The 10802-nt window shown below is 42.8% G+C and overlaps 1 protein-coding gene across 2 annotated transcripts in view; it reads left to right on the plus strand.

The window, feature by feature from the left end:
* Camkmt (calmodulin-lysine N-methyltransferase) overlaps positions 1–7705 on the plus strand; it is a 353466-nt gene extending 345761 nt beyond the window's left edge. For both annotated transcript variants that reach the window (XM_051175206.1, XM_051175205.1), the window contains 2 exons: positions 1230–1361; positions 7151–7705. In XM_051175206.1, the coding sequence (XP_051031163.1) occupies positions 1230–1361; positions 7151–7228 (210 nt within the window). In that variant the 3' untranslated portion in view covers positions 7229–7705. The remainder of the gene's footprint in view (positions 1–1229; positions 1362–7150) is intronic.
* Positions 7706–10802: the final 3097 nt, after the last annotated feature.

Genomic DNA, 10802 nt, shown 5'->3' on the forward strand with positions numbered 1-10802 from the left:
GTAAGCATGTAGGTATCTGTTTTTGTTTAATGGAGAGAAAATAAGATTCGGAAACCTGGTCATTCTGATACATGCCAAGGGTATGGGGAGTCCACATGCATCATGAAGTATCTTGTCACACCGGCCTTTTGAAGTCCAGTGGACTTTTATTCAGGTTCTCCTCAGACCCCCAATCATCTTCAGATTTTGTGGCTGTTTAGAAACGCCTGCCTACCTGCATGGTACTGCTTTTGTTTGATTGCTGTAGAATTGCTCTGTCACAGTGTGAACCTGACTGAGGGGTCCACTGAAGAAGGAACCTACATTTTGAAACCTTGTCCCAGACCAGGAAAGTCACAGAAAAGTCCAGGGACAGGACTGAAAGAAAGATGAGACCGTTCCAGCATGGATTGTGGCCACTGATCTCTATGGAGAGTAGTAGCTTGGCACCTCGTTTTCAGGGCATAATAAGTTAACAAGCATAAACATGGGTTACCATGTACTTCAGAACTGTGTTGGTGGGTATGAAGGAGTCTTAGGTCATGCGAACCACCCCTGACTCAGTATCCGTGATTTAAACCACTAGACCTGATGTTGCTGGAGTTTATTATCCTGCCAGATCCCACCACTTCAGCCCCAAATAAACACAGAGACATTATATTAAGTATTAAACTGTTGGTCGATGGCTAGGTCTTCTTATTGGCTAGCTCTGTCTTATAAATCTGTGTATTTCCATGTGGTCTTGGCTTACCAGAGAATGCCCAGACCTGTTATTCCTTTGGCAGCTGCATGGCGTCTCTTTGCAGCACCTCTCTGCCTACCTTTCCCAGAATTCTCCTTATCTCCTGGTCCCTCCTATCTTCCTGCCTCTATTGGCCAAACTGTTTTATTCATCAACCAATAAGAGAAACACATATACAGAAGAGCATCCCCCATCAACCTGATGCAGGGAACCTTGCCCAGGACAGCTCCCCATCACATTTTGTTTATTACATAAGTATTATTTGGAAATACCATATAGCATGGCTATTTGAGTGTGGAACACTGTTTTCTTTATTTGCCCTTGAAATGATTCTCCCTGTGAATGTCCATCCTGCCTAAATGTCTAGAGAACAGTTAAGTTTCTGTACCTGAGAAGACATGAATGCCTTGACTTCATGTCTGTTGTATTTGGTTGCCTTCCAGTTTTAAACTTGTGTGAATTTCATCTTCTTCTTCTTTTTTTTTTTTTTTTTTTTAATATGTTCTAGGGGAAAGCAATGGTATTTGCACCACGGCGAGGGAATACTTTCGACCAGTTTTGCAATCTAGCTGAAAAAGCTGGTTTCTCTCTCCAAAGACATGAAAATTATGATGAACACATTTCAAACTTCCACTCCAAGGTTAGTTTTCTGCTTGTGCTAGATAACACTTTAATCCGCATTGCATTTTGAAGAGATCATGGTCTTTTTGGCAGGTAACCTAAATATTTGATTAAAGTACTCTTTAGGTGTGTTGCTTCTGAACAGCTATTTGTATCTGATTATTTTGTGTGGTAAAGCCATCTTTTATCTTTGCGTGTCTAGGAGGATTTTACAGAAACCATTTCTGTTTACCCCTTTCTCTGAAACAAACTAATCTTTTTCATTCATAATGGACTAATTTGCAAGATGCAAGAGGAGGCAGCTTAGAATGAATGACAAACATGCATTTGTGTTCTAATGAAAAAAACCTTCGGCTTTTAAGTAGGTTAAATGCTTAGCCACACTGAAATAAATAGAAGGTGAGTGTCTAATTGTATCATGTTGGACTGCAAATCTTTATCTCGGCTTGCTTTATGGCTGGGTCAGTTGACAGTTTGAGACTGTTAAATCTCATACAGAATTTCACAGTTGCAAGGTTATATGTCAGAACGAGAGGCGCTACAAGATTTAGGTCAAAAGCACTTATCTGAGAGTGATTTCTAAGCCTGCTTACATAAAGCAATGTTATCAGCCTTTTTATTATTTATGGGCATAGGGCAATATAGGACACCAAGAGGTGGGTATTCATTGGAAAAGTTTTTAGGATTCTCAGGTTTGCAGGTGCCTGTCACAGGGACCAGCCTAACAGGGATTTCTTGTGTCATTTTATGCCTTTTGGACATCTCCCTTTGCTGAGCTCATCTGCCCACAGTTTGAGAGTCTGACTTGTCATGCTTTCACAAGCTATGACTGTAGGAAAGTGAAATCCGGACCGCAATTTCCTCCCAGGACATTGGAAATAGCATTCTTTATTGCTTGGGACTGTGATATAATGTCAAAATGTGTTGGCCCCTGAAAGTTTATGTGCAGGATGGATCCCCTCTTCCAAAGGGAAGGACCCTCATTCTCACTTCCTTGAAATGGGTTGGCTTCTCCCTGTCTCTAGGGCTCCGTTTAGCCTATGGGTGGAGGTGGGAGTGGATTGTGCTTTGAGAACTGAAAGTTAAATGGCATCTTCTCACTGTTGGAATGGGACCCATGGCTTACAGTACAAAATAGGAACCCAATGACAAGTTATTCACATCTTACCTGCTTCTCCAGAATGGCCCCCCATCCCCCTTACCCTGCCCCCAAAACAAAAGGAAGAGCTCTGAGGGGATACCTGGTGGGGAAAGGGTCTCCCCTGAATGAGGTGGCTTTCTCTCCCTCCAGGGTCAGGCTGGAACTACAGGGATCAGCTGAGGCTGCTTTGATGTCATGTCATCCCCTAGCTCCCTAGAACAACACTTTGAGTTTCTCAGTGACAGCTCAGGAGATTGAAGGTGTGTGTCTTTCCACCAGCAGGGATGTTTGGCATTGTCCCCCGAGACCCCTTGTCTCCTCTCTGAAATGTCTGAAGTATGAAGGGACAAGCAAGGCACTCCCACCCCTCCTTTGTCTAGAACTTGAGTGTCAGACCCTAGTAGATGGCAGCCTCCTCCTTTGATTTTCTTACCCTGCTAAGCATCTATATTGTGTACTGGACGCAGTACACAATATAGTGCTCCGTAGGTCACCACTGACTGACTTACTGGCCCAAATGCAAATACATCTCTTTAAATAATTAAATGGCCTTAGGTTTGCTTACAAGTCAAATCCCTCCCCCTGCTGACACCGGCCTAAGAAATAGTCTTCCTGTGGCTGTGGGATGAGCCTTCCTGAATGATGTTTGCAGTAAGTAGAACCCAGGGGACATACTATGCAGTCCTGGGTCAAAGCCTGTGTGTGTGTGTGTGTGTGTGTGTGTGTGTGTGTGTGTGTGTCTGTCTGTCTGTCTGTCTGTCTGTCTGTGAGTGTGTGTGGATGTGTGTGTGTAATGAGAGCTATTTCAATTAGTTTGACATCCTGCTTCTAGCACAAGAATGTTCATCCTTGTGTCCATTTTTTAGCAGAATCACATACCCCATACACACACACACACACACACACACACACACACACACACACACACACCAGCCAGCCAGCCAGCCAGCCAGGAGCCAGGTGGAGGAGGGAGGGAGTGGGGGATGCCCCTGTTCCTGCTCACCGAGCCCAGGAGTCTCAACCCCAGCCTTGAGGCCAAAGGCATTGCCCTGTCCCTGCTACCTCCATGCAGCTCCTGGAAGCTGAGGGCCAGCTCGGCTACGGGAACCTCCTCCCTGGAGGCTTTTGTTGGCCGCCCTGCTAATAGCCAGGGCTTAAAAGTTTTCCATCTTGAGCGGCAATCAGCTTTCTTCCTCTGCCTCTCTGGCCAAAGCCCACCATCCCCAGGCCGCGCCTGCTCCCCATCGGAGAAGCAGCGCTCCCCTTCGGGCTGCGTGTTATCCTCTTAGCCCTACTGTGTTGGAATAGAGCATAAGCAGCTGGAGGACTGTAAGACGCCTGATAATGCCGCTCCTTTCCGCTGTCCCGTCTTAATCTTGTTACACAAATGGTTGTGAAGAGATTCATGAATTTTAATTTTGCCCTCTGCATTAGTGCCTCACGTCACTCATACACAGCTGCCTTCTATGCTGAGTTTTTCACCCCTCCTCTTACAACAGGGGAAAAAATTAGTTACAATCTTGGCAGTAGTGCAAGGTAAAAAAAAAAAAAAAAATCTACAGATTTAGGCAACCACCCATGAAGCTGATTAACAGTCAGCGATCAGGAGGAACAGCTTTTGCCTCTTAAACTTTTCACCTCTCATTGTTAACTGTGAAATTTTATTTCCGTTAAAAAGCAAGCCTGTAATCAAAACGGTGCCATTCTGCACTCTCTGCCCGTGCTTTTGTTAAACCGTGCCCACACCGTGCAGCCGGCATGCTCAGGACCCAGGCAACCAAAGGTGTCCCCTACGGATTTACAATAGTGCCTTTCTGTTTGTCCGGGCAACAGAAAGGCAAAAATAAAATAAAATAAAACCCTTCCCTCTCCTCCCCAGTCTCTTCCTGGTCCCTCCAGGCTGAGACTCAAACATACTACCCTATGGTGTAGGGCAAACCTCTAAAATACAAGATTGTTAAGATAGCAAGTGGTTTAGCCAGGGAGAGAGTCTCCGTTTAGATCGAGAGAGCTGGCTTGAAATTAGCTGATGAACTACTCGAGTATTCTTTCGAAATAGAATTTTACAAGCCACGAGTTTCGGTTTTGTCTTTGGATTGGCAAAACCACTGGAGATTTTATTCTCTACATTTATGTACTTAGCCCAGAAAAAAAAGAAAGGAAGGAAGAAAGAAAAGAAAATGGGCTGGAGCCGTGAAGTCAGTGCATTGTGTGAAATGCACGGCCATATTGCACTTCTGCTTATCTATTCACAAGTGGCTGGTGCTTGTAATCTGTGTGGTGTGCTGTTGATAATTGTGGATACTGTAAAGGGTAAACAGTCTGAACTCCACTCCTGCTGCTGTTTCCCACTGTAGTAAGGCTGAGTGTGTTACATCCAACTAAGAAGGAAAGCACAATGTGGCTAATAACAGCTCTATAATTTAGTGCAGTCCTCAAAGACCCTGCTTTAACCTATGAAATTGAAAAATTGTTTTATTCACAATTTGCTTTTTGTTCCTTTTTTTCAAGGTGCTTTCTTACTTTTTAAAATTATAATTATTCATTGAGCAAAGAAGTACTGCCTGGGTAAATGGAATTATTCTTAAGCCCTGTAACACCTCCTCCCCCCCATCAAAGCCAGTATTCCCTAACAGCTTTGTGTGTGTTCAAGGACTCTCCTGTAATAGATTTACTTGGTTCAGCGATAACTAGGTGGGTGTTACAGTACTGTTTGTAAGGTGTGGAGTCCCCCACCCCAACCCCAGCTTCCAGAAGGATTCAGAGGAAGGATCAGGCTAGCCCTTCCTGCAGCCAAACCTCTGCTTTGGCCTCCAGAGGTCAGTACAGAATTCAAGTTAAAAGTGATTCCTAGACCATATTTACAGAAGGACTATTTATCCCATCAATTACCTCAGGGACTTTATAAAGAGCTCATTTGAAGCAGTATATATTAGTGACTTGTCAGCGAGTAGGTCAGCTGACTGGCCCGGAGTACTCAACTTTCCCTTATCCCCAGTCCCCGAGGAAAGATTTAGCTGCCATGGCCCCCTCTTGGTGATATATTTCCATGAGCCCGCCCATTCTGTTGTCAGGGAGATGCCTGGCTAAGGTATGAACAGTGAGTGGACATGGGAGTTTCAGGAATTCTGATGATGACCATAGAGGGATGCATGCAGACTGTTGATACTTGGGTGATAAGAGATTCTTCAAGTTACTAGTCATTTGTGAGGCGACATCTAAGAAAGCAAAATGAAGTCACATCAGGACCAATCCCGCCACCTGTTCTCAGGAAAGTGGCTTAGAAAGGAGACAGAATGATTTTAAGTCCCAGCAGAAAAGGTGAGCTCTGTAGGCCTCTGGTCAGGGGCCCTGTAACGGTGGCCACACCCCTTTGGGTGTGGTTTCAGGTGGATGGAAGCGAAAGAGTGGAGCTTGAGGCATGGCTTTCCTTTTCTCTCGGGTCAGCAGATCCATAGGAAGAGCAGGGAAACCCTCCAGAGGTTCTTTGTATTTTTCTGTGTAATTGTTCCCCAATAAACACCCCTTTATCATTTATCTTGGGTCTAGTGATATAATTACATTCTCGCCTTAGGGGCTCATGTTCTTAACGGTGAAGACATGCCAACATTTTTGAATAGGATTTAGAAGAGAGGAGAACATAACCCTAACAGGCCAACCCGGCAGAATGTAATAATGGTGCCATTCATGGGATGCTTCGGGGTAGGTAGTGGTCACTAGTTTGAGGTAATAAAAGAATTTCTTTCCAGTATAGCGAAAAGAAAGATTTCTGATCTTAGTTAATTAAAATAACCATTGGCTCAAAAATACCAATTCTTAATCTGTTGTATTTACAGGAACTAGCCAGATGTGGTGGTGTACACCTTTAATTCCAGTGCTCAGGGAGGCAGAGGCAGGTGTATCTCTGAGTTCGAGGCCAGCCTGGTTGATCTACAGAATGAGTTCCAGGAAAGTCTAGGGCTATGCAGAGAAACCCCCCCCCAAAAAAAAGAGGAGGAAGAAACAAACTTCTATTTGCCAGAATAAATGTGACTGTCAGTATTCTAGCCAAATGAGGGAATAGCATGTACCCCTCCCCCACATTTCCCAGAACATGTGGATGGAATTTAAAATTGCATCAGAAAAAGGTCCTCAGAAATTCACCTTAGCACCATCAAGCATTGGTGTTGTGCTAAAAGATGTTCCTGGGGGTGGGGGTGGTGTCCCCAAGGAGGATCTAGACAGCCTTTGAAATGTCTGAGGCCCTACAGACCTGTCCCAATGCCCAGGTGTGGCCGTGGTCTCCAGTCATCCAACATTCCTGCACACCTAGATGTAGCCCTGACTAGGGCAACAAGAACCAAGCTGATATAGAGACATCCCCAATGCTATTCTGGGAAGATGAAGGTACCCCAGTTTTCCCTCAGGTATGGTGCAGTTTGAGTACTAATGAAAACACCACCCAATCCTCACCTAAAACAAAACAAAATAAACCCTCAGATTCCTTTTTTAATATCATCATCATGCCAGTACTATCAGCAACTATTTTGAGTTGCTCTTATGAGATTAATTTTTTTCCCAGAATAATATATTTGGGTTTAAATCATCATGTTAAGATTAACATTAATTTCAGTTTCTAAAAATTCCTCACTTAACTCTTCCTTACCTTGTATTTCTATTATTTTCAGTTGAAAAAAGAAAACTCGGACATGTATGAAGAAAACCTCCATTACCCCCTTCTGCTTACTTTAACCAAAATGGGATAGAAGACAGGGGTGAAAAAATCAAATGCACAAGGAATTATTTTCCCAAGAAGAGAAATCTGCCACAGGTCCCCCAGATTCAGGACTCCACCCACTTTCCACATTCCACATCTCAGGCCCGGAACTCGGAACTGGGCACCCCCCCACTCATCCCCACCCCCCGCCCCGCCCCACCCCACACACACACAGGGCTCCCAAGCTGCCCTCACAGCTCCCTGGCCGTTTCTTACAATCAGCTTGTTGCTCTTCTATACCAAACCTTTGTGTGTTCTTATGTGCCAGCAGCCAGTCCAAGATCAGAACTGGACTTGTGAGCAACAGAAATATTTTCCTCTCTAAATCACAATTCTCTCTTTTGATGGTCCCCCCCCCTCATTTTTTTAAATTGTCTTTGTTCTGTTTGGTAATGGTAGTCTATATCTGTAAATACAGAAACATCACCCTTCTTTTCTGGTTAAATAAATAAATATATAAACCCCATCTTTCTGATGTCCTAATTAATTATTTCAATCTATCATCTCTTGCTCTGTCTCTTCTCTCTCTCCCTCTCTCTCTCTCTCTCTCTCATTATTTTTTCTTTTCAAACAGGATGTTTTTTTTCCCTATAGAGGTATAAGAAATGACTACATCAGCCCAATGCCTCATAAACTGACCGCTTGTCCTCTGGACACAATAGCGTGGCCAGCCCTCTGCTCCTCCTCTCCAATTATGTGTGATTAGTCTCAGTGCGCCGTGTCAAGGAGGGGGAGCGCGCTGAGTGCTTATTATCTGTTTAGGTACAAGAAGAGCACATTTAGGCTCTGACTATGCATGAAAAGTGAGCCTTTATCCAGGCTTAAATCTTAACTGCTGCTGTTCTCCCAGCCTCTTTCAAAATAGGTCTCTTCCAGAGAAATTTTGAATAAATGGTGGGTAAGCTAGATTGCAACCAGAGGGGAAATCTGAAAGAAAAAAGAAAGAAAGAAAGAAAGAAAAAAGAAAAGCTAAACTCAATTACACAATTATCTTATTTAAAGTAAGTATATATTGTTAGTTTCTGAGACTAGAGTGTATAGTAAACATTTAGTAGGTACTACCCAAGATAATGTTTTTCTGCAGGGACCCCAGCCCATCCTGGTGCTCCCATGGAAGTCCTCTAATGCCTTTTGTGGAGATTCAGATGTTTATCTGCAAGGAATCATCTGTGCCCACTTTGGCAGGAATGTCATTAGGTGGGTTAGCTGTGTATCCTCACATCTTTAGCAGAAGAAAAGTGTGTATTCAATGTTATACAATTAAAATGATAGGTGGGGCCAGGGGGAGTGGGGAGCACTGGGGAGGCTCATCTTTTTGCATGTTAAGCAAACTTAGATGTCATAAAAATAGGGACTCTCAAATGTCTCCTCTGCCCACTTCTATCATCAAACAAAAAAAATCTTACCATCGGTTTGCATGTCCCTGTATTCACCACTTTTTCTGCTCCATTAAAGCACCTAGATGGATCTCAAAAGGCATAGGTCAAGTCGCAGTTAGATCATACATTTCTTTCTCACAAAAACTTGAATTGCAATGCCAAGTGATGGGCTAACATCACAATAACAGCAATTTATTCCTCTTTGGATAAAACAGCAGTCTATTCTCGGTGCTAGATAAAGACCAGGGCAATGCAAACCAACCATTTAGCTGAGTAGTTCAGCTGGTGGCAGCTCTCCTTCGGTGACTGGATGGATTGCACACAGGCTTCATATTTTCTTGTTTAAAAAATTAGAATTTGGGATGGTTTTAAAAAGCAACATGAGTCATTCCACTCATACTGACAAAAATTCAGGGAGAATTATTTCCTAGGTGAAACCTGCAACTAAATCTGCCAGACAAAGGAAGCCTGTCTTTGGTGTTACCTAAGATGGTCTATCGACATTCCCCATCCCCACCCCCCCCCCCAGCTCCTACCACTTTTTAAGTATAGAATAGCAGGACCATGAGAATATTTCCTTTCTTTTCAATCAGAAAAATACAAGAACTGGCAGTAGATATATAAATACTCATGTCTTTGGAAGAAGTTGTATTTTTTTTTTTTCGTTTAAGCAAACTAGCAGTGTGTTTTCTAGAAATATCTGAAAACAGTGTATCAAAATTGACCTGTTCCTACTAAAAGATACCCAGTAAAAAATATATTTATCATGGTGTGATTATGGCCTCTGGCTCTCCTGTCACATGTTCAGGGTTTCATAGATGTGCTCTTTATGGAATCCTGATGTTATATTATTGAACACATGAAAAGTGTTTTTTTTAATTAGTTTTCACATTTTTAATAGAATGCAGATATTGAGAAGGAAAAGTAAGGCAACTCTTAAAAAATTATCCATTTATATTTCTTCATGAATTTTATGATTATTCCTATGCATTAGTATTAGATTATATAGTTGCAATGGAACTGGCCCATTCTACAATTGTCTACATAATTATGCACGTGTTTGTTTTCAAAAGAAGCCATCCTGCCTGGGAGATCATAAGAATTAGGATATTCTGGGCCAGTGAGATGGCTCAGCAGGTGAAGGTGCTTGTAGCTAAGCCAGACTACCTTGAGTCCAATCCCCAAGACCCAGAATGGTGGAAGAAAAAAAAAACCCAAAAGCTGTCTTCTGACTTCCACATGCACACTCTGACAAGAACACACACATACTACAATAAAGTTAAAAAAAAAAAAAAGTATAAAAACAGTGTTAAGAATCAGTATATTCTTTTTTTTCTAGATTTTTTAAATCTTGTGATAAAACTCCTGTTTTTCTTTTTGTAGACATGGTTGGGTGTAAGAATGCATCTAAGGCTGTCCACAGGCAGTTGCAAAGCAGTAATACGAACAGCCATGTCCAAGTTGGTTATGAGAAATAGATTTCATTTTATAGCAAGACATATGCTGTGGATTGGGATAAAGGTGCTCAGAAAGACTGCCTCAGAGGTTGCTGCTATTTTGTATAAATTGTGTATTTTGTTGGCTTTTTGACTGAGCATGAAAATGTAACTTCCATTAGGGAAGGGTAATTTAGGTGCTCAGTATTCAGCAGAAAACTTGTCGGGGCCATAAAAGCTTTTCTGGCTGGTTCCTCGGGTGTTTTCAGGGAAGAGCTGCCCGCCCCTTGCTGATTTTCCCTTTGGCTTCAGTATAGGCTGAATTTACCACTGCATACCTGTTGAATCAGTTGGGGGATCCAGCAGTTAACCGAGTGAAAGGAAGGATTAGTGGCCTTTTTGGAACCCTGTCCCAGGAGCCAGGTGTCTGTCCTAACTAGTTAAGTACCTTTGACAGTTGAAGAACCTGGTTAAGGCAATAGGTGGGAGGTGGGAAATTTTGTTTTTTGTTTTGTTTCGTTTTGTTTTGTTTTTTTCTTCTCCCCACTACCGAAATAAGGCACACCTTTTCCTAAGGGATGGGTGCTACTGTTTTTGTTTTGATAGGAATGGACTGTCTCCTCCCCTCAGCTTCTGAAACTTTTTGACTTTATGCTTAGTCAGCACTTGATTTGATTCCAATCAATGCCAGACAATTGAAAAGCATTGTTTGGCAAAGCCTTTCACTGGGCTTTGGAGGAGGGGCAGG

Source organism: Phodopus roborovskii, unplaced genomic scaffold (genome assembly GCF_943737965.1).
Source record: "Phodopus roborovskii unplaced genomic scaffold, PHOROB, whole genome shotgun sequence".
Taxonomy (NCBI): domain Eukaryota; kingdom Metazoa; phylum Chordata; class Mammalia; order Rodentia; family Cricetidae; genus Phodopus; species Phodopus roborovskii.